This window comes from Atractosteus spatula, chromosome 2 (genome assembly GCF_055471065.1).
Source record: "Atractosteus spatula isolate fAtrSpa1 chromosome 2, fAtrSpa1.hap1, whole genome shotgun sequence".
NCBI classification, from domain to species: domain Eukaryota; kingdom Metazoa; phylum Chordata; class Actinopteri; order Semionotiformes; family Lepisosteidae; genus Atractosteus; species Atractosteus spatula.
In genome coordinates, this window is record NC_142707.1 from 58365945 (window position 1) to 58391298 (window position 25354).

General features: G+C 34.9%; 1 protein-coding gene across 2 annotated transcripts in view; it reads left to right on the forward strand.

The window, feature by feature from the left end:
• The window catches only part of itsn2b (intersectin 2b), an 88921-nt gene that overhangs the window by 15468 nt on the left and 48099 nt on the right, over positions 1–25354 (forward strand). For both annotated transcript variants that reach the window (XM_088908704.1, XM_088908712.1), the window contains exons 2-8: positions 7765–7828; positions 16188–16280; positions 19516–19579; positions 20415–20578; positions 21428–21631; positions 22448–22544; positions 23862–24004. In XM_088908704.1, the coding sequence (XP_088764830.1) occupies positions 7822–7828; positions 16188–16280; positions 19516–19579; positions 20415–20578; positions 21428–21631; positions 22448–22544; positions 23862–24004 (772 nt within the window). In that variant the 5' untranslated portion in view covers positions 7765–7821. The remainder of the gene's footprint in view (positions 1–7764; positions 7829–16187; positions 16281–19515; positions 19580–20414; positions 20579–21427; positions 21632–22447; positions 22545–23861; positions 24005–25354) is intronic.

Here is a 25354-nt window from a genome sequence, read left to right on the forward strand (position 1 = left end):
ATATTCCTCATAAATACTTCTGTAGATTTAGACTTTGCTATAAAGATGCATTTTATGTCCATAATGCTAGTTTTAATTTAGATTCTATTTGTGTCCCCTGGTATACTGTAGAATAATGTGCGGATCATGGAGAATTTATGGAAGCTCACTTTTTAAGTCCCTTTGGGTATTTGGACTAATTTAATTTAATTTTCATTTGTGCAAGTAGGAAATATCTTGTTTTGTTTTTTTTATATAAAACCACATAGAAAACCACATATAAAACCATAGACACTTCTTATGTAATTCAAGACTTAAAGTGGTTTCCCTCACCTCTGCATAGATTTAGATTGAGAGATTCGGCATTAGGTAAAATATTGCAGAAGATGTATTGCAGAAGACACCTGAACTGCTGCTTTAATTTCTAACAGTTTTAGTTCATTTATTTCCTCCATTCTTATAGCTTTGGACTGTATATTTGTGCCTGATTTATAACCCCAGAATGGTTACAGTCCTCTTATGAATGTCATATAAAAAAGTCCTACTTGTAGCCTATAGACATATAACTTAAAACTTGCATAAGTGTTGGGCTTCCATAAGATATGGGCTGTGTGATTTGAATATTTTTCTTAATGGAGTGGCACATTCTAAGATGAGAATTTCTACGTGCGGATTATGCTGGGTAGGTTTAATTCATGCCTCATTCATAACTCATGCCATGCCTCAGCTTCTGTTTCCAATAATCACATTCCTGATGGGAGGACAGCTCTGGTTTGCCTCCTCCTAACATTCTCTTACTCTTAGTCTTCTGACCTGAAATCTTAACAGATGGCTGCTTGTTTTTGTGGTTCTCAGTTTGTTCTGTCTCAGAAAAGTTCTGAATTACAAATGATTGTAATTTGTGCAACAAGGTACAGATGTGTTAAAAAGTTGCTTTCTCTTGGAGTAATAATATCCAGTTTCACATGTGAAATTAGCAATTTGGAAGCATACTGTACATACTGAGAAGATATTTAAATGGCACTTTTGTGCACCATAATTTAGCCATGGAGATTGTATTTATGTTGTAAGTTTTCCCTTGGTCATGTTTTAGTAACTTCTTAGTTTTACCTGCCTATGAATTTTACTGTAAACCATAATCTATTTCATACCTTTTATACATTTAGCTTTAGATCTTTAGCTTCATCAGTAGTTTTAGGTGTTATATTAATTTTAGGGATTGCTATGTGATTGTTTCCTGTTCTCTATACCTAGAAAAATGTTCATTAAAAAATTCTCCATTTTCAACATGAGAACATACTTTATATCCCAATTCACACAGGTGTCTTAGCCTCCCCTTTTCACTTCCTCTTCACTTTTATTACCTCCAGGAATTATCCTGATAGATTCAGAATCACATAGAACACCCAGCAGGCTTGCAAAATGATTTACCCCCTGTTAATAATGTCACATTTTGTAGAATTACAAATGATGTGCACAAATCCCTCAGTTTATGAAAGCAATTAGTTTCTCAGAAACCACATAAGTAGAGTTATAATCTCATTGCCAAGGTCTACAAAAAGCACGGTATTCAGTTATCTTATGATCACTGAATTTTCAAAATAATACAATTATTGCAAGTTTCTGATAAGTTGACAAGTTTCTTGCACCTTGGGGCAACCTTGTTGTGAAAGGCGCTATATAAAAATAAATTGAATTGAATTAATAATTAGCCTATTTATGTAACTGAGCACATAGGGAAAAGTGACGGTGAGATGCACTCTACAGTATATCTATGGGACACAGTAAGATAATGAAAAGCACTATATTAGAGATATTGAGGTATGAGTAATATTGTTTTATGTAACATGTTGTGCCATTATACATTCTTTCACTTTTCCCAAAAGCAAATTACTTATGGATAAGTAGCAAATGTTTCTTCTTGCAGCAGTAGGTTCCTTAGTGGAGGAAAGAAAACAAATAGGGGCTTTGTGAGCCTATTCCAATGAGAGCACTTTCCTGGTTTCCCAAAAGCCTAAAGTGTAGTTTAGTTGCTGTTTGTTTGTCAGTCACTGTCTAAAGCACCTTTTAGTGCTTATCCCTACTTCACTTAAGAAATGAATTGACTTTGCTGCTGGAATTATCAGAGGAATTTCACTGATGGGAGATTACAGGTTTTTGCCTCTTCTGGAGCAATCCAAAGTAACCAATCTAAAGTAACAAGAGTTTCTCGCAAAGCTGGTTGCCAGTCTGAAGGCTATTTAATCAAGAGCTTGTAGCAGAGTGCCGTTTGCAGTGTTTTTGTGTTTTGGTTTCACATGTAATTTCTCTGTATGGTTTAGTTGATTAAGGTAGCACAGGTTCTTTTTATAAATATTTGCATAGCTAGTTTTTGAAGTATACATTCTATGACTTGACGTAGATAGCAGTACAACACGATGTATAGGCAAATATTATTGTAAAATTTGAAAGAAAATACTTTTGTTTTTTGCTCTATTTTTAGTTTTTCTTTAAGTAGAGTTTTCATTTTGGATTCATTTTATATTTTTAAAGTGCTATATTTTCTTGGATTTAAAACATGGAACGTGTAAAAAATACATTTTTGATTTGTGAAAACATTTTTTAATTTCTGCTTTTTATAACATTATAAAAATTCTAAAAAGTGTATTTTAGAAATGGTTGAAACCCAATAGCAGTTTTAGCCCATTGTAGGGTCTGGAGTGCAGTACGACAGGCTTTCAGGATGGAGACATTCAGGGAGACTTCAACTGTGAATGCTGTCAGATGGTTGAGCAACTTGAGTCCAACAGCTATGGTGCTGAGACCCAACTTTCTGATTTCTGCTTCAACACAGATGTAAGAGAGTTGCAGGCTCTAGTAAATGTGCCGTATACGGAGACCAATGTGTATGAGAAATGTGAGGAGGGGGAAGGGGGATTCAAACTATAGAGCAGAGGGAACAGGTACAGTAACTGCGTGATCGCAGGCTATAGCTTCAGGCAAGGGCATTCACAGAGAGCCCTCAGAGCTCCCTGTGGAACACTACTTCCAGGGTCTCAACCAAATCACATATGGTCCCTGACTGTCTGCAGGAAAATGGGAGGACTGCCGAACACAAGGTCACCCAGGTGCCCACTCTGTCCAGTAAGAGACATACGGAAGGGCTGAATTATTAAAGATACAGATCATGTAATGCATGAGCATTTGGGAGCCTAGTATGTGTGTGGTTTGCCAGTCCCAGTGAATATAAATTTCAGACTGGTATCGATGGAGTCAAGGTGATATTGTGCTCCCTCATAAAACAGCCAGATGAAAATGTTGATTCTCTTAGATACAAAACCACTAAACAAGCGAAATGAACTGGACAGCCTCTTGTTTAGATTCTTTCTTATGTTCTTTTTTGTAAGAGGAAGAAAACTGTTACTTTCTCTGTGGTGTCTTTTTATATATATAACAAGATTTTGTTAATTTTAGTCAGAATGTGGGCCCTAAAGAATCCCAGAAGAATAAAATGTTTTGAATATAATCTGTAAAAGTGCTCTTGGAAATGACTTTTCCAGTGTGGCATCCTGTATCTACCCTGAATGTCTTCTGATAGTTCGTTTGAAAGGTGCTTTATATATAATCTTAAAAAAGGGTTAGTTTGTTTCACCATAGAGCACTTTTTGATAATGATATAGGGTTAAGTTTCATAGCAGTCATAAAAATCCACTGCATGATATAACTACACAATACCCTTCTGGTTTTGCAGGGTGTGGTTGTGATGCAGTGCTCAAATAACTTAAGAGGTCATAAAGCTTCTTTCTTCATGGAAATCAAAGAATAATGAAGACAACGCATAGCCTACTCCGTATTCAAATTTAAGAAGATGATATGACATCTGGTTAACTAGTGAATCACTCAGCAATTGCTGAAGATAACCTCGTAGTACGAGGCACTGTTTGCATCTCTTTGCATTTTATATGTTAATACTGCTGCTATAATTGCTGTAAATATTCCGTGCCCTGTTTGGCACAAATCTGAGCAAAGGTTTTTGCCTTAACATGCTGGAAAAGAATAAATAACCAGATGAAGAAGTTCAAGTAGGTAGCTGCGTCAGCATGCGTAGGCTGCCAAGAAACAGTTAAAGGTTTATTCCATACTGAAAGGAAAAGAGACACAAAGTTTTGGCAGTGGAGCCTTCTCCCAGAGCCGAAACCTTGTCTCTTTTCTTACCTGTTCCTAAATAATCAGATTATTGGAAGTTCATTTTTATTTTTTAAACTATGTAAAAAGTATTGAACTTATTTTCAATAATACGTAAGTAATTTTCAGAAATGAAAGAAAATAGTAATTGTTTAATAGATATTGATAAATACAAGAGGCCTTTGCTGCACTGTCACATAGAGAATTCTAGAAAAATATTTAGAATATGTTTTGGAAGCTGCAACATTTGTAGGCTGCATTGTACATTCATAATAAACCCTGTATGTCCTTTTCTCTGTAAATGTTTGCTTGAAGCGGTCCATGCAAAACAAAACATTGGTAACTTTATATAAAATTTAAAAAAGGGCTTAGATTATTAATTTTCAGAAAATTAAGTGGCTATGTGGTGAAATGCTAAAGTAAGGCCAATTGACCAATAATTCTGACTTCTATTATATGTAAAGTTATGAAAACAATTATTAGATTTAGAGGATCAGCTACTGTGATCAACTTATTCATTGAGCAAACAACAGTAATGGAATATAATATGATATATTTACATTGTCAGAAGGGCTTTGGTAAAGTTTTCCATAAAAGATCAATTCTCCAATTATGGGAAGTTGGCATTCAAAGAAATGTGTGCATCTGATTGGAAAATTAATTATTAAATAATAAAAGTGAGTACAGATAAGAGGTGAATGTTCAAATTGGGCTGATGCAATCCTATACCAGGGATCTGTACTAGGACTACTGTGCTTCCTAATTCATATCACTGATCTAAATTGTGATATACTGTAGTTAGTAAACTTAAGTTTGAAGACAATAACAAAGTAGAAAGATCAACAAATACTGTAGAAGCAAATCCAGGATTTTTCATGCAGGTAACAAAAAATAACTAAAAATACAAACCTGGGAGCACTAAGCTGGAAGAGGCTACTTATGAACACAACTTGAGTGTTTACTTTATACAGTATACTGTACATCTTCCAGACAATGTGGGAAAGCAATAAAATAGGCAAACTATGTTAGGCTAGATAGATAGATACTTTATTGATCCTGTGAGGGAAATCGCAGGCTAAATAGTAAATATACAATTCAAATTAAGGGACTATGTAAAAATTGTACTTAATACTTCTTTGTTCTCATTTAGAACAGTGCAGACTTATCCAAAGTCCTTTATACTTTATTCAAAGGGTTGGGGGGGGGGGATGTGTGTGGAGCAAGATACCCACCCATGTGTTTACCCTGTCTTCCTTCATGAAAAAGGCCGAATAAGTTATTTGGATCAAAAAGCTACTAACTACCAAATAGGTTAGATGGGCTGAATGGGCTCCTCTTGCTTGTTCTCATTTTTAAGTGAAGTGTATAATTTTCATCAAATCTATTCATTTAAACTGAAATGATCAACCTGAACAAGCAAGTAGTTGAACGTTAGAAAATCATGACACATTGCTTATACAGTAACACCTGGGAATATTGAACTCTGTAAACAGCCCTTTTAGATCACTGTGCATGTACTGTAGCACTTGCCTGCTGCAGATTAGTCTCACGCACCAGATGCCCAAATGCAATTCTAAATTGTATCTTCCAGCCCTTTCGACCCCTGATCACCATCACAAAATGGAAATGTTCTAACTTCCATGTTATGTTTATCTTGGTACTTGAACAGGTGACAGCCAACAAGTTGACATTTAGTAAACACTGATTAAATTGTTTCACTACATCAGTTTCAATTTACTTAAAGCATTTGAGCAATTTATTATGCTTTTTATAAGCCGTGTAGCAGGTATACATATACAGCAAAGAAACACTCAGGGTAAAATGGAATGGTTTTATAACATGAAACTCATAATCTAGATGATGTAGAGAATTGTTTTAGGTGCTTTTCATTTATGTCAGGTCTGGTCTGAAAGGTAGAATTACTGGATAAAGTTTCCATCTGAGCTGTCTGGTTTTTGTGTACACAGCACTTACCAATGAGTGGGTTTGAGTCTTTTTTTCCTTTTCACAGATTTTGGAATGCAAGCATATTTTATCAGTACAGTGAAATTTAATTCGTTGTATTTACTAAAGATTATGCATGTACTCATTCTGAAGTGTAAATAGCCAATTTGGGCTAGTAGTAATATATTTTTTCAGGCTAAACTGTTGTTTCTACTGGCTTTGGCCTATGAGCCATGCTCTCTGTTAATCTCTAACTGCTTAATGCCTGTTCTTGTTCATTTGTGATCTTAAAAAAGTCTCTTGGTTGACTTTGTTAGTGCTTTTCAGTAGTTTGTATCCTTCTGCTTGCAATGTCTAAGTTCACAGCATTTATTTAAGACCAGGATATTTTTCTGGTTACTTGACTTTGTACCATCTTCAGGACGCTCATATAGCATTGAATTGTGTAGTATTTTAACTTTACATCCATTTATTTTAAATACTACATTTCCATTGTATGGTGAATATCTGGGACAAATAAAAACTTAGCTGAGCCAATTTATTGAAGCTTTCACATAGAAATTCTCCAAAACAGATGGGTGAGATTTTTATAATATAATTGATAAGCTGTTAGCAGCAAAGAAAATCTGCAGTTTGTTTTTATTAATTTGTTAATTTTGTTAGTGTATAAATTTACAGACTTGAAGCAATTCCACAGTTTCGCTTATTAAAAAAAACCTTGCTACAGGAATTAAAAATGCTTCTTGTATCAGTTTTAAGGTCGTTTGGCATGGCCATGCAGAAGATTTAAAGGAATATTACATATTTGTGTTAACCTCTTTTTAAGCAATTTAATATCATTAATATTGTAACACCAAGAACACTAACATTTTAGAAGGTTTATTTATTTATCATTTGCTGCAGACCTAGTTAATTTAGTCAGCATTAAAAAAAACTCAGCTCTGAATGTAGGCCTTCTGTACCTCTCAGGATAATATTCATACTAGTAAAGTAGATCTATTTTAATTTTTTAAGTTTTTTTAAAAGATTGCTGCTGTGTTATCTCATATGTTCTAAAAAGTATTAAGCATATTATGAGAATAATGCTTTCAAATTGAGTAAGTCCCATATGTATTTCAAATAATAAAGCAAACTAGCAAAGAGAAATATTATATTTTTAGAATTCTTAAAACAAGGACTAGTGAAAGTGGGAATACCACAGTGAAGACCCATTGATATTAACTTATGCTGTCTTTTTTTAATCCTTTGTATTGTTTGCCTTTTCTGAACAAAGAAATTGAATTCATAGAAATATTATATGCTCAACTATGGAGAGGGGAACTATTGCTATTGGCAGTGCTCAGGCACCAAGCAAGCTGAGCTCCAACCTGCAGCAGTGGAACACAGAGTGTGCCCTGTTTTTCTGTCAGGATGTGCTAATGGGCCCTGGCAGCTCAGCGTATCCACTGAGGGCTTTTTTTTTTCCGTGTGTGGTGGACTCAGCTTGTTCAGCAGAAAGGCCTGAGGCTGTGCATTGTCTGCTTTCGGAAGAGTCTACCGGACTGGAGGGTAGGGAGGGGTGGGGGGGAGTATCTGATAGGGATTTTAATACCCCCCCCCCCATTCAGAGAGGGACTAAGCTGTGCACTGCCCTCCTTGCATTATTAATGGAAGAATGTTTTTTTTTTTACGTTGCAGATGACTGAGAGCTAGCCAGGCGTGTTCGACATCAGGATTGTTCAGATTCCCACAGCCATGAATGGTAAGCAGGTTGTTTATTTTTGTGTTTGAGTCTCTGTCTCTCGGTGTATGTGGTACTAGGGAGGGGGGTTTGTTTTTGTGTGTTGGAGCACTGCTGAGCCCAAAAGGACAAAAAGATCTCCTGCAACTGTTAGTACTTTCTCTAAGCCAGTGCTGAATCAATCCATACCTAGCAGATACTGTATGCACTGCAGCATAGCTCTTTTCTTCAAGACTGCATTTCACCATTCACTTTTCATTCCTAATACAGGAACAGGATGCACTGTGTTTGTATTTATATCGGTGACTGTTGTTTTTGTCAAGTCCTTTCTTTTCCTTTTGCACCTTTTCACAATATTGAGCTCAGGTAACTGCAAATAAAATATTAGGTAAAGTGCCCTTACTTTATTTAACATTTAAATTTTATGTTTCTGAAACAGCAGTAAACTGTAAACCAAATGTTCTATCTAGTGGTGCATTTAATAGGTTTTTTATTATCTACGTTACATGTGAATTGCATGTCTAATGTAGATGTGATGATAATTCCTGTATTTAAGCAAGCATTACTGTCATTATTGTATCACCCTTAATTAAGTGCATATTCTTTGAAATTTTGAGTAAAAGGACATCTACAAAGTGGAATACCTTATCTGTCAGTTTTTGTGCCAGCCCAGTTTTCTATACAACCTGAGCAAAATCTTTGCCGTTTGTAGTTCTTTTGGTTATATTAACCATATAATTTGAATAAGGAGATGCAAATTGAACTCCCCATTGTTCTTAATGTGTATATTTTACCCTGATTTAGTTTTTTTTAAGTGCTCATGTATTGTATGTATCCTGACTGGCACTAGTTGACAGGAAAGAAGACAAAGACTAAATATTTCAGACAGGTGGTTTGTCCATGAAAATATTCATGCGGTGTTTAGCCACTGTCATGAGCACTTCAAGAGCTTGTAATCAAAGCCTACAACATACTTCATTCTTTTGTACAACGTACAACACACTTAATGCTTTTGCAGTAAAATAAAACTGCAAGTGTTAGCTACAAAATTGGAATCACTCACAAGCTTGGGTTTTGACACACTTAATTTGAAAAAGTTATTTAATCCATACACAATACATCATATTTGTAAAACTGTATTTGATTTTTATCCTAGATTTACTGAGCACATATTCATCATAGCAAGAGGTAGTTGGAAGTTCGAATATGAGCTTTACTGATCTGAGCACATTATACAGTAAATATTTAATTCTTTATATCTGTCGAATTGTAGAAATGTAATATTCACATCCAATATGTCTGTGACTGCTTATCATATAAACAAATAAACTAGCATATAACTAAGACTTTTATGAACATTGGTAAAAGAATAGAGCAATATGGGGAAATCACTGCAGTTTTTCCTGTTTGGTACTAAGATGAGGAAGAAGTTCTAAAAAGGAAAGTTGTGGTTCTGGGTAGCGGGTTCACGGCTGAACAATTTTCTGTGATTAATCTGCTACAAAAATCTATCCTGTTTCGGGTCAGTCTGGATTCATTACATCTAACTGAATCTTTGCAGCCTTTTTACAGAATAGCTCCTGTGTAAACTTCCTACATCATCCCTTCCTGGTGGTGTAATGGTTTTCCCTTTTAATGTAATATTGTATATAATCTAATGTCCTTAATTTCCTTGTGTATAATTTCCTTTAGTTGACAACAGTGAAGACGCTCTATTGCTCTCAGTGCTCTTCTTTTTTAAAAAAAAAAAACTTTATTTGCATTTACATACTGATGAGATTTAGTGACCAGGGCTAGCTAATGAAGATAATGGTAATACAGTATGTCAACATAGATGGTGGTATTTTATATTGTTTGGTATTTACAGTACGTGGTTACACATGGCAAGTGTGATAAATGCCTGGGAGAAGTCACACTATGGCTGGTAGTAGGGAGCTGCCAGCCTAGGACCCTTGGCCTAAAACATCTTATAGTTTTCTATAACTGAATTTTCTATAACTGTTCTGTTGAGTTCAGGTTCACAAATTTTCTTTCAAATTATTCCACTGAATTCACCACATGCTTAATGTGTTTTGTTTGCAAATGTCACAAAAGTGTATTGGATTTAAGGATGTTTTGGCCAAAAAGTCACTTCACAGAACATGCTTCATTGTCAGCTGAGCCACTGTAAAGAAAATCAAATGGTAAATAATACCTGTCATATTTTCTGTTTTTTTTCTTTACTGCGCTCAGGATGCCTAATTCCTGCTCTCCACCATCTGCCAGTTTCAGCTTTCTCATTTGTGCCATATCCAACATAACAATCCATCAATTTGACAAAATGTAATGCAGATTATTTCAGAAATGAAGTACTTTATGTGTATGTATTTTATGTCATCTACCGATTCCTTCTTGCTGCTAAAATGGGGCTACTTTTATTTATTTTCTTTCCCTATAAATATGGATTTATTTCAGCAAGCAATAGTGAAAGCCAACTGGTGAGGAGGTGGAGATGTGATGAATTGGGGAGAAATACCCCTGGGAAAACAGTTTTTCTGTTCCTGAAAGAAGTGTTAGTTACAATGACGCAGCTTCAAAAAACAATTGGTTTTCAATGTTTTTTTCCCTGACCAGGTTTTATTCTTAATATTCCCAACTCCCAGCACCCTTGTTCTTCTGACCCTAATTGATCTCTAGTTTAAGTCCATCTTAAGAAGCTGGAAGTGTGTAGTAATTACTTTCACACCTGAACTGGTTTCTGGGTTTCATTCTTGCACTCCTTCAGGTTTATACAATGTAAGTAGTCAAAGCTGTGTGGCACAGAGGTGTATTATTTGTAAGTTTTTTTTAATACAGTGTCGTTCAGTAATTGTTTAGAGAGAAATAATGGAGCAACCACGTAAGCAAGCTGAGAAAGGATGAGTGAAATTGTGTTTGTTACAGTTTTTCACAGGAACACAACTGTAACAGCATTTTTGAAACCACAGGTTCAGTACAGGAAGAGGATGTATGTATATGTTGTATTGAGCACAAAGCTGATCAGTTAGCCCCCATTATCCCAAGTTCATCTGGAATGATAAGCAGGAGATACAGGGTGGCTCCAGGACCAGGTTTGCAAACCAAGGCAAAGCATCTTTCATGGGATGAACTTTGCCAATGACATAAGCTGGAGACGGCTGCGGCCGGACATCCTTGGCTGGATCCTTGTAAAGAACAACAGAACATCCCACAGCAGTCAGTTCAGAGGCAGATCAGGTCTGTGCTTCGTCACTGCTAGGATTGAGCTACTAGTCAGGAAGGTCATATCTAAAGCTAACTTTCTAATCTTTTTGTTTTGTTTTTGCGTCTTGTTTCAAACTGAGAACATATCTTGATTCCTATTTTTGTTCACATTTTCTGTGATAATATTTTGTGAAATTTAGTAGATCAAGATGTTTTTCATACATCAGTGTATTTTAATATCTAGTGTTATTATGATGAAGATAATGATGCCAGAGCAATACATATTTTTATTACTGTGCATATATCATTATCCATGGTTATGCATTGATTTAATCAATACATGTAGAATACTATATATCTATATACTATATATCATTGCTAGTACATCTGACTAATTTACAGCATCTCAAGTAGGGGGTATGCTTTTGTCTAGAAAATTGTCAGTCCGTATATCTTTTATTCTGAAGAAAAAATAAATGATTAAATATCATTCAGTACATTGGTCAGGATGTTAGCACAGTGGTTAACATGGCTACTTTGCAGTGTTGGGGACTTGGTTTCAAGCTGTGTGGAGTTTGCATGTTCTCCCTGTGTTCACATGGGTTTCCCTCTGTGAGCTCCATACTTGTAGGTTATTTGGATTCTGGGAAAAATTACCCTGGTGTGAGTGTGTGTGTTGTGACTCCAAGTGTCCTGTGATGCCCTGGCATCCCATCCAGGGTGTATCCTGCCATGTGCCCTTTGCTTGCTGGGATAGGCTCAGGATCCCCAGCAACCCCATATGGGATAAAAAGGTTAGAAAATAGATGGATATCATACATTGATTGATTTGTCTCAGCCATTATTAATAATTATACATTTGTTTTGTAGCTTCACCCAAGGTGATTGACAAGTTATATCACTGAATTAGTATAAACGATTTAGGAGTTGGTATAAGATACCATAGAAAATGTAAATACACAATAGTATAAAGCAGAAGGGTACATTGTAAGACACACAAGTGTAGATTTTCAGTGACATAACATTAATTCTTAGGATTGTTCTGATAGTTTTCGCTTCTGCTCTTTATAAAGAAGCAAAGTAGAAAGTAGTTTTTTGTGAGGAGGAGAGAAGGGATCTTTCTACACCAGTCACACCAGAGGAAACTGGTTGTGCATTTAAAAGCACTGTATGAACAATTTTCCAAGAACCCAGTTTCATATTGACTTATTTATAAAATAAATGCACCACCTTACTTCCAACATCGATTACATCACTGGTGCTGGTCTTCAGTCTTCTCACTCCAGAGCTAATTGGTGTTTTTACCTCCTTTTGGATCAGCACAACTCTTGTTTGTCGCTGTTTTCAGCCAACTTAAAAATAACATCCCCCGTTTTTTTTTCAAATAGAGTTTGGGAAGTTGCTGTGGCTCATATCATTGAAAAGTTCAAACTCTTCTTGGTTCTAAAAACAAAAAAGAAAAAAATCCAATCTTTACCCATCATGTTATGTGTGTGGGGAGATGCAGCATATGGGGCTATATGGTTATTTTAATTGATGAATGTCTGAATGATCTGAGGATGACATTGGTTATTACATGTTTTTATCTTTACCTTACCAAAAAAAAACATACACTCAATTTCTTTTCGGAATTCCTTTTCATGTTTTTGAACATGCTTGTTTATTTGTGTGCAGTAATTCCTTCAACTTTCTTTTAGAAAGTCATTTTTCTCTGTGTACTCAGGACGACATCCTTTTCCTGCAAAATTTCTTAATGATATAATCCATCACTGCCAATTTTCATACTCGGATTTGCTGACATTTAGAAAAGTTCTGGGACTGTTCTGTCACTAGATATATTTGGAGAAAATACCATCTAAATTAGTGAGTATGTTAATTTTCTAGGGACAAGGCTTTGACTTTTTCATGCATTTGATGCTGTAGCTGTGTAGGAAGCTTGGTTTTTGAGGTTTGCCTACACGTGGAACCTAGATGTTTGTCTTGATTCTTGTCTGAAGGATATGATGTCAAGGGCTCAGTGGTATTTCCTGTAGATAATGAGTAAATAAGCAAACACTGATTCAGATGGTAATTGTTCCAACTATATACAGAGATGTGAAAGGTTATGATTTTGTGGCTGACGTTTGAGACTAGTGCACAGCAAAAACATAGGCTGTAGGGAGAAAGGTATCATTTGAGAAGAATAGTAATAAATCACCAATATTATTTTTAGCAAAATTATAATAGTTGATGCATTATGTATTTGTGGGAAAGTATAAAAACCTGTCCTGCTTTAAAGTTTTTTGGGTATTGTATTGGAGCTTCATGTCAACCTTGACTTTGAACTATTTTGTTTTAGAATCTGTGCTAAATTAATTTAAATATTTTTGTGATGTAATATGTGTGTAGAATATTTATAATTCATTAGAAGATTTAACTTGATGTGGGAAGGAAGATTTAAGCATATCTTTTAGAATAAAAAATGTTTTCATTCCTAGTGGTATCTGTTAACTATGAACACAGTCAGAACAACAAACCAAAACTAACTTTTGAATTATTTATTACTTGAGAAGATATGCTTATAGCTGTTGACAGGTGATCTATAAAAAACTAACAACTTCAAAGTTGTTCAAGATGATTCAATATTCTTAAACAAGCAGCTGGATTCGAAAACACCAACCAGACAAGCAAGATCAGCCGAATGGTCACTTTGATGTTTTTTATCATTTCTCAGCTTGAAAGTGCTGGAAACTTTTTTGGGGCATGCATCGGTTGGTATTCTAAAACATTTATATTATGAAATATCTTTTGCCTTAATATTTGACATTAAGTTTTCATCTCTGAGACATGGTTCAGGTTTAGATGAAAGATAAAATGATCCTCAAGTAGACCATGTATGAGTGTTAAATACGATACATGTAAACTTAGTAAACTTAGTGAATATAGCTGAGAATATTGTATTTGCGAAGACAATTTTTGTAATGAAACCTAAAACTTGGTGTGTGTGTACAACACCCATATTTTTAAGTGAAACAGATTTCTGTCAGTATGTTTGGTACCATTATCCTATCACTCTGTGTAGTATCTCTCCACTCTTCTGTTTTCAATACGGTTTGGTCTATGAAGATTTACAGTATATATATTTAGTTTTCAAAATACACTTAAGGGCCTTATGAAGTTAGACAAACCAACTTTGACTCATTGCTTTCTTGCCAGAGCTGTCCACTATTAACAACTGTTAGGGAAGCATGGCTCACCATGTTGCAAGTCCTTCATTATGTAGCGAGAGCTACTTATCAGTACTTTGATATTTAAAATGTGCTTGATTTTGATGGCACATATTATCCTTATACAGGTAGTTACTAAGAAAAAAGTCCCTAGTCACTTTCTTCCTCTGTAATTTCTGTGTTATAACATTGATACTGGCGACATATTCCACTTCATATACCTTGCTGCTGTTTCCATAGATAGGGGTAGGATCCCTAAGAAGTCACGAATCTTGCATAAAACGTCAGTACAGAGAAATAATTATGTAATTCAGTGTGCATTTCACAGGCAAACTTGAAAGTTTACTTGTGATGAATATTTAGAGATTTCTTCCAACTGAGATTCCATCTCTCACTGCCTTCTGATGAAATATTTTTCATACTGAAAACCCACCTGGCACGTATTGACTGTTAGACAGCTATACACTTTTGTAATCCCATTTCTGTGCATATTTTATATTGGACTTGTGCTGTTTATTGTGTTCTGCCATTTTCCCTTGCATTGTGTAAACTCCTCTACTACACTTTGGAAACTACTCAACTATGTGAATTATCATATCATGCTGTTGTAGTCTAAATTTGTACATCACTGTGTCTTGCAAATCATCTTGGATGAAAGATTTGGCCAAATAAACAATTGCATGGATAACGGGAGTTTGAATTATTATTACTGTTAAGAGTATAGTGATTACTGTTGTAAAAGCACACAATTGTGCAGTTTAGGACTGAAATTAAAAGTTTACCCTCTGTTTCTTCAGAGTGTGAACAGTTTAATTAGCTTCTACAATATGAAAGACCTTACCGTTGAGAACAGAGCTTTCAAGAGAATCAAAAACTTTTGAACCATGATGGAAGTTAAAAGCTATTTTATTACATATTACCACCTTAAGGCCAAAACCTTGATAACTCAGTGTATATGCAGGCTTCTGGTGTAAGAGGAGTACTTACACAATTCTAGACAGCAGTAATTTGCTAAAATATAAATTAAGAGTTCCCTTAAACCAAGTAATTGTAATTGAATTAAACCAATTAAAAGTAATTGGTTTAAGGTCTTTCTATTAAAAATATTAATTTTGTTTACGTGAAGGTAAATATATTTTATGTATATTACTTCATAAAAATGTTTTTTTAATAAAATACATTAAATATGCATAGACCATTATAACTGGTTATAATTTATATTAGGTATTCACCAAAAATAAAGCTATATCCATCCAAATACATGTTGGAGATTAATATACAGTATACTTCATAAAGCAGCCATTTATATTGTCCCTGTGTTTTTATACATTTCTCTAAATTTATTAGTTTCATTACTTCATAGTCTTTCTAATATACACCAGACATGAGTCAAAGAACAAAACTAATTTGAGTCTTTGTGTAACTGGCTCAAAATCTCAGATGTAATGTAGTCTCATCAGTTCTATTTTAAAAAGTAATTGGGTGAGAACAAATCGTTTCTTAAGTGCTCGACACGTAAGAAAGTGCCACAAGATATATTCCTGGGCTAAAATGAATGCTCTGCATGAATCTGATAGAGTAATTGAATAATTTAAATCGAAGTACTGTACTCAAAGTTCTCAAAGGGATAGGCAAAGTCATTCCAGTCGTCTCCTTCAGAATCAACAGTGAAACATAAAGCGGAGGGCACAAGTAGAAGATATTTGAAAGTGCATGCAAGGACACTCCTAAGTGTCATGAATATGAAGCAGTTCTATAAGAAAGAATGGGACAGTGAGAGACTGGTGCTGGATTTATGTTTTTCTTTTCTTCTTATAGTTTACCTGTTCTAGTAAAACTAATGTTGTCATTATTGTTCTCTTTATAAGAATAGAATAGAAAAAGCCATTTTTATCCTGAGTATTGTTTTTATAATTATCAAAATTAAGTGAGTTTTATTGAACCCCACATCGCATATATTCCTCTTTTTCTAGGTGGTCGCAGCGTTTGGGCCATCACTCCTGAAGAGAGGGATAAACATGACAAACAGTTTGATGCCCTCCAGCCTACAATGGGCTTTGTATCAGGTAAGAGCAAAAACAAGATTCTGGTAACTGGTTGTGAGAGAACACCTTATGGGTGACCAGTGTCAAGCATTGTTTTGATCTTATTAACCAAAACTGAGCACCCAAAAATCTTACCATTCATCACTGGGCAATTTGAGTTACCCATGCTGATTCCATGATTTTTGACTAGTGTTTAGTAGGAAAGTAGAGATCTATTGAAAACCAGGTTTCTGCTCTAAGTGATGCTGGCAGACTAGTAGGTGTACCTCTGTAGGAGGTACCATCCTTCATACTAGATATGAATTCATGTAGGGGAGTTACACCCATGATCTGGCTTAATTCCACTCTGGACATGCAGAGTTTTACCTCCTTAAAAGACCAAACATACCTTACAGATAAAGCCATTGAAGGAGTTTGTGAAGTTTGCTTAGTAAACAGTATTTAACAGTGGTTTGAAGTTATGTGATATTGTGCCCTTTTTTCACTTGCAGTTTGGTCTGAGTACACTAGTTCACCATGGGGTTAGCAGGAAAAAAAAAACATTGTAGATTTCCACTTGAAAAAGTAATTATACTTAATTAGATCAAAGAAACCATAGATTAGTGGATGCTATCCAAGTTTATCAAGCTCATCTAGTTACATGTCTCTAATGTCTAATAGCCAGCACTAGGATGACCCCCCTCCCATGTATGAAATCCCTTTGAAACCTACCCAGGAAGGAACAATTTAGTATGGCCAATCAACCCTAACCTGTATATCTTTGGAAAGTGGGAGGAAACTGCATTTATTGATATAGTGTGTTGGTTCCTACGGTTCAGGCTCATTGAATTGCCTCTGATGTTACTTTAACACTATCTGAGTTATGTTCTGCATGCAACATGCAAGCTCAATCAAAATGCAAGGCATCTGTGCAGGTTTAGTGCTTAGTATTAGGTGTTTTCATAATAATGAAACATTACCATATTTACAAGTAGTTTGGGATTCTTTACAGAAAAAAATAAAAATGTAAAATAATAATTATCGTATTTTAAAGGTGACATGAAGTAGTTCAGAAAATCACATACTTCTAAACTCATTGATGACTCAACACCTCATTACCTATTCCCTACTGAGACTTTGGCCTTTTAGTTAATGTACTTGAATTTTAGAGAAAAAATAGAATACATTTTTGCTTCTCTATTGTATTGTTCAAGGAACTAACAGCTTCATTTTGGTTTCTATGTCACTGCATTGCTTCCTGATGTCTGTCTGCAGCTTTGTGGTGAAGTACAGTACAGTTGGGCACAGAGTCCCAACATGATCTCAGACCAACACAATGGCTTCATCATAAAAATATCTGCATTCAAATGAGAAGGTGGCTACTAATGTACTTGCGGCAATTATATTTTTTTCTTTTTCACATAATGTAAAACAGCTTTCCTTTATTGCTTCTTGCATGCTATTGTTCCTATGTGAGAATAAGTCCTAAACTCTCACATTCAGTATTAAAAGAACACAGAGAAAAGTAATTTTTATTTCACTTAAATATTAAAGATGTGATTAGATTTGTGTATCTTTTAAAGCTTTAAGCACAACAAATGGTAACCCAATATTTGTTTGCAGTGTTTTTTGGTATATTCACTATTGATGGAAAAGTAGGGAAGTTTAGTATCTTAAAAAAAAAGAAACCAAATAGTCTTCATACACTGACTCCCCCATTTATTTCCTTTGTAACAATTGTTTATGAAACGCTCTTTGTCATGAAAAAAAGATTGTGTTGATAGCATTTCCCAGAAATGGGATGTGGTGTAGGAGTAAACCTCAGGTTTCCTTTCAAATTCTTCTTTCTTCTGTGTTGCAACACCATATGGCCTGACAAAAAATAACTAGACACTAGAAAACGTATATTTAGTTTACAGGTACTTTTGTGTCCCTCAGATAATTTGTTTGTATGAATGTCATGTCATTCTACCATTAAAAGCTTGTTTACATTTAGCATTTTTATTTTTATTTGCATGTGTTTATTAAACTATTTAGTAGATTTTCTATTGTCGTTAGTTTTATTTCAACAAGTTATTTGCTTTTTGGATCTGGATATCTGGATCTTGATACCTAGTAGTAAGGCCTCAGTCAGCAGATCTCAGAATAGGTGCATGATTAAACCTATGCCATAAGACTTTAAGATGACCTAGAACTAGACTGCTCAGTGCTTTGTATGTGATCAGGTTAATTTTGAAATCTGTATTCGATTTCACAGGAAGCCAGTATAATTACAGAGGATGGGCATAATGTGCATAAATAAATATGAGTACAGTTACAGAGTACATTTACATAGCATGTGAGCCAGAATTGTCAACATACTGAAGCCTATTTTAGTACCTTAAACAATACCCAAGTAACTACTTATGAAAACAGACATGAGGAGGCCTTTCGGTCCATCTGGCCTGTTTGGTATTTCGTTGTTAATTGGTCCAAAGATCTAATTCAGTTGTTTCCTGAATTAAGTCAAAGTATCGGCTTCAGCAGTGTAATTGGGTAGATTGTTTCATATACCCACAACCCTTTTAAGTAAAGGTAGTTATGTAAGCAGTTGTCCTTTGATAAAATAAAGCCAATATTTCGGCATTAGATACATGGAGCATAAATCTTAACCAAGCAGTCTTATGCAGGCCCTGTAAATGCTATGCATAAAAATGAACTAATAATCCCTACTTCACAAACATCCTTGACATCATCCTATTGCTTAAATAGAGCTTGTTCATTTGTGTACCAAGAGAGGTTTGTGTAAAGTGGCTGGATGGGATGAAGGGGCTGCTCTCTTTTGTAACCTCTCTTATGTTCTTAAAGAAGAACAAGGAATGACACTGGTTTTTCTAGGAAATGCAGTAGATTAGTTGAATTCCTCAAATTCAGTCTGCAGAAGATGATAGATATAGAACTATCAGGTTCAGTAAGACAGCCCAGTTAGTATTTCATGTTTAAACACAATATGAATGGATTGAACTCTGAATGGATACAGTCAGTTTTAACTGCCCTGACTTGGTTAGTACAGTATGTTTATTGTATTTAGATCTTACAGAAGTTCTATAGCATGGAAAGGGTGGATTGTGCACCACCAGGCATCCTGAATAATCACATCATTGCTGTGTTTTTGTATTTAAGGGTTTTGCTGTATATTACTTATTCACTCAGTTGTATTGAAATCCCACAGCATAATGAGCTACATCCATCAACTGCAGAGGTGCAAAGTTTCGATTCAATCTTTTTGTTTGTTCAGGAGATCAGGCTCGGAAGTTCTTCTTGCAATCGAGTCTTCCTGCTCCAGTCCTGGCTGAGATATGGTGAGCCCAACGGCCAATAGTTTCTGATATTTTATCATGGACTTGACAGACTAGCATGGATAATTTGAAGTCTTTTTTAAATAAAAGACTAGAAAATGTTTATAACATTGTTTATGTTACCTTCAAGTTATCTTCATTTCTAAATGTTTATATTACCTTACCATGAAAGGTTTTCATTTATAGAACTTAATGCTCCGTTAATACAGAACCTAGAATGTCTATTTCACACAAATATTCAGTTTACACATCATTTTATTCCATATTATTTCTGGGGAAGGAACATTAAATGGGCCCTTTTGATAAAAACAATGTTTACTAATATTTTTTAAAATTGTTTAGTTTTATTTGGAAGGTATTAAAAAAAGTTTAGGATTGTAAAAGAAATAAACATTATCCACCATATATCACTACGCATTAGTGAAACAGGTTTGTTTATGTCTTTGTTGTGGTCCATTGCCAGGAGTGAAAAGGGATTTTTCAAAATGTTCTCCTAGCAAGTCACTTTCTGTCTGCAATCTGCATCTGTTTCTCCTGGAATTACTTATTAACTAAAAATAGCAGTTATCAGTGTAGAATTTCAAGATGTATGCATGGGAGAACTAACACCAGTTTCCATGAAAAAGACACATGGTTAACATGATAATGATTCCTGTTAAACGACCACTTCATTACCTGGCCTGAACATCACCATGTGGTGGCCCAGCTTCTTCCTTATGTGACTCTTAGACATGTCATATTTACCGAATGCAGTATATTGAACTTCAGCCTGGCTTCACAGCTAAAACAGATACCTTTTTGAACGTATATATTTTTTTTAATTTGTTTTTACAAACAGGGCCCTAGCAGATCTGAACAAAGATGGGAAAATGGACCGCCTAGAGTTTTCCATTGCCATGAAATTAATCAAGCTCAAACTCCAGGGCCACTGTCTGCCATCAGCTCTCCCAATCATAATGAAGCAGCCACCAGTGCAGTCGCCACTGACGTCATCACGCTTTGGTAAGGTCAAAGAGTGAAGGGTAGGGAAATCATACAGATTCCAGATCTAATCTAAATGAATAACTAGTCTGCTTGGTTAATTGTAGAGGATCATTTGACCATGATTTGCTTTGGATGAAGCCACTGAAGGAGACCTTGAAGCTGTGCTGTATTTGAGTTACCTTGCAGTGAACAGGGATTGGTCTGGATTCATCAGTCCACACCATACTTAAATTGACCTCAAATTAATCATTTTAGTTATAGCTAATCTTAAAATTGCACTTTTGATTTAGATTTCCAAAATAATTAAAGCCATGAACATACCGTATCTCTTCTGACCATTCCATAAATTTAGTTCACTTTCTTTTTAGAAGGATTATCGAAATGTCCATTGCTTTTACTAATTTAAATAAGCACTGTGGAAAAACATATTTGATTATCAAAGTATCTCAGATATTTTCAATATGTTTATGATATTTGAATATTTTTACATTTGGGTTTCCTGTGATTTAATGATGTACGACAAGTCTAAAATAACTTTACTATTCAAAGAATTTCAACTTAAATTGAAAGGCATTTTAGTGTTCCATTACATGGTCCCCAGTGGAAATCCCTTTATCCTCCGTGTGCTTCCTTTTTCATTTGCTTTTACATGAATTGGAGGAGCAAACTTGGTGATTTAAGGGCTTTGTTTTGCAGAATAAAATGGAATGCTTTAGGTGATGCATGCTTTCACAAAAAAAAATGTGAAAATGAAATAAATGACTGGTCTATTCATCTCAGTGCTTTTGGTTTGTGAAATGAAAATTAAAATGGCTTTTAATGTCCTGAGATCTGTCTTGTGAGGTTTGCTGATTTGCTTTCACCTAGGAATGGGAAGTATGCCAAATCTCTCTGTTGTTCCTGCCATGCCCATGACCATGCCCATGTTCGCTCCTTTGCCACTTACTACGTCGATGAGCCCCTTGAGCCCGATGGGGCTGAGTGCCCCCCTGGTGCCTTCTGTGAGCCCCTCAGCGTTGCCGAATGGGACCGCTGGCATCCTTCAGCCTTCCCCTGCCTCATTTACTACAAGTAAGCTGCAGCATTCGCTGACAATTCACATGTTCTCTGATACTCTCCTGTACTATCCTTCCCATTTCATTTCTCATCCTGCAGCTTGCTGAGCTTTATTGGAGGAGGTGCTGGAACCTTACGCGTGCTCTACAGTAATCTGAGGTTTCCTTTGTAGAACTCCATTTAGCATGAAGTGATCCAAAAGAAAAGAAATAGTATATCTAGATAGAAATAATAACTAAATGAGACTGAGCTGGTATAATACTTATCATTGTGCTTCTTTTGGAGTTCAAAGAAGGTTAATGTTCAAACCATAAAAGTAAAAATGAGCTCTGAGTGAACACCTGGTTTGGGTAAGGAAATATTCCAGATAAACCCCAGCTCTCATTTGTATAGTTTATCTTATATGTTGGGTCAACATCCACAGTGAACACTGAATACAGCGAATGTCTGTGGTGTGTATGTGGAGGAGGTGGTTAAATTTTTTTTTTCTTTGTAGTTTTTGCTGACATTTTCTTCTTTTACCCATGAAGTGTTCAGCTTGAACATTACAACCTTCAGCTAAATTATTATATTCACTCTAAGAAATGTGAATAAATCATTTGAACTTCAGCTAAATGGCATATCATTAGAAGGAGGCAAATACCTTTTCAAGTCACTTTAAAAATATTAAATGAGAGAGAGAGGGCAATAATCTATACATATGTTTCAGCTTTTAGTATATTTCCTATTTTATTTTTAGAGTTGATTAGCTTTAAAATCACAATGTAATCAAGCTACACATACTCCAGAGTTAATATTGTGTTATTGTGACTGTTGTTTCTGTTTTCTCAGTACTGCCTCTGACTAGTTCTGTACCGTCATCTTCAGTGGGATTAGGAGGTACCGGAATGACAAAAACACAGTCCTTATTAGACTTGGGGTCCAGCAGGTGAGACTGACCTTGAAATCATAAATACCATAATAGGAGCCCACAAATTTATCATTACTTCATACATTATGCTATGTGTGTTAGATTAATATTATCCCATTTTATTACAAATTGATCATTAATGCGTTGAAGAGATTTTCATTTAGAAAAGCAGCACTAAACTTAGATACCTTTGTAATACAAAATATGATATATACGGATGTAGTCAAATCGATATCTTCTACCAAAGCCAAAGTCCAGTTTTCAAATCTGCTGTCAGTCAATAGGTTGTTCTCATAGCAACAGAAGCCACTTCACCACAAATATCAGCCAGAAGCTGGTATTTCAGTGCTTGTCTAAAACTCAGTATCTACAGTATTTACCCAAATACAAAACAACATAAAATGATACTATTTCAAATTATTGTGCCTGAAGCACACTCATTTTTTATTAAGTGAACTATAAATGCATTGGATGGAAGAAAAAATTAAACTCTTGTGCAGAACCAGTAATACAAAACATGTAAAATATTAATGTCCCCATCATTTCTCTGGTACAGCAATTTTTTTAGAAGAACAACATCAAGGAAAATACATGCATAAAAATAAATGTCTTTTGCCTTGTGCTTGTAAAATTAAGCCCACATTTGACACATCATGACAACAGATACTGCACAATAACTCTGAATTTCATTTTTACTAGTGGTAATTAAGTAAATTAAGTCATTTTTAGGCTCTTATTGTGTCGGCTAGGCTGAGTTTCCATTAGATGTTCACCTTGCCTTTGTCCAGTTTTAATACAGTCATACATCAACTTCTTGGTCATTGATCTTCAGAGACTTTAGTTTGCTTTTGCAAACTTTGGCTTCTAATATAAAAAATAATAATTTAAATTTGTCTTTTTATTTTAAGAACACTGAACATTGGTTTGTTTTTCAGCCTACAAACATTTTATGAGTGATATCATCAGAACTATCAATTTATTCATCATATTGAAGCTGTAACGCCTCTAAGATGGCACTAATGAATAAAAGAAAATAGGGAAAGTTCTTACCAAATTAGTGTTCCATAAACTGATTTAGTGCACTAAAATGTAATGTCACATTGCAGTGGTGATTATTAAGGTTCTCTCCGTTCAAAATTCTTTTTTCATTACAGAACATTTACTTCCCAATAGACGATGGCTTACTGAGATTTGTTCTGCATTTCTTGAATAAGAATAAGGTTCTGTGTTCCTTCTGAATATTGTTTGAATGTTATAAAAGCAGGTCATCATATTGCAGAAACCTTTTTATAGTCAAGTTAAAAACTAAACAGGTTTATTTTCCTTTTCTTGCAGCTCAAATTCATCCTCAACAACCTCTCTCACAAGCAACTCTCCCAAGGCTGGTTCTGGTGACTGGGCCGTACCTCAGTCCTCACGGCTGAAATACAGACAGATTTTCAACAGCATTGATAAAGCCATGACGGGCTACCTCTCAGGTGATTGGTTAACATTTGTGTGTTCTCAGGACTGCACTGTGCAGATATTTCATAAATCAGGACATGAGCAACATATGCATTGATCAAAAGTTGTACATTTTTTGTTTATTAATCCAGGACTGATGTAACTGTAGTATGTTCAGTGTCGAATAATATCGCAATGCGCTCTTTTATTGTGCGGTAACTGAACTGAGTAAAAGCTATTAAAACACCCTACAGCAGAATGGTTTATTATAGTATTGAAATCTAAAACCATACTGGTGTGTCTGATGTCAGAAAACAGCTATGAGGTAATTACCTACAATATTTAGTGTCAGCAAACGTATTTCAAAATCATTTAATGAGGCATTTGGACTTTCTACAATTTAGCATCTATTTACATAAGAAATAAGCTATATATTCTTTGTGACCTGTAGAGAGACATGATTTAAGGAGAATCCCAAATTTCTCTAAAACACAAATGTCAGTGTTTTTGCTTATCCAAATTAATTTTGTATCGTGGGTTTTAATTATCAGTACATTATTATTCATTACATAACATTTAACCTGATTTAAAAATAACCAATTAAATATATCCAGATAAATTCTTTGTTTTCACAGTTAGTTTCCCTATAACAACAGGAGTTCTGAACGGCAAAGTGCTGTTTATTTCTTGGCTGTTACCTCATCAGCAAAAATAACTCTGTTCCAGCTAGACCAGTTTTATTGCAGCTGAGGTGTTAAAAGGCTGAATTGTAGTGGAACATTTAAATCTGTAAAAGGTTATCTTGTTCCTTGCCAGTGTAAAATGAATACTCTTATTGAGGTATTAGAAATATGTGTGGAATCAAAGAGGTGTTGCATATTACATGGAAAATGAGTAGTTACTTTTGGTACAGTACATTGTAGATTTAGACAATTATTCCAAATCGAACCTATGTTTTTGTACTGTTGCTTACTTAATATATACACAAATCCTACTCTGTTTTCAATGGAATATTTATTGGAAACTGTTTAGTACACCTTATTACTAGCATATCAGGAACTTTTTTCACAGGAAATTTCAAGAAATCAGATATTGTATAGAGTTTAAAAAACAGCGATATAAAACAAATTAAATAAAAAGTTTGTTTGAAATCATGAACCACTATTACTGCACACAGACAGAGGCCATTCATCCAATTGTGTGGCTTGTTATAGTGGTTTTTATCTACCTAAATTAATATTGGTTTGCCAAAGCAAAATTTTTGAATACTAAAACAACCATGACTTTTCCATTTTCCATTAATTGTTGCATTTATTTTTGCTTTGAAAGTGTAGAATAGGTTGTGAATATAACAAATTTTAATCGCTATTTCAAAGTGTCTTGAC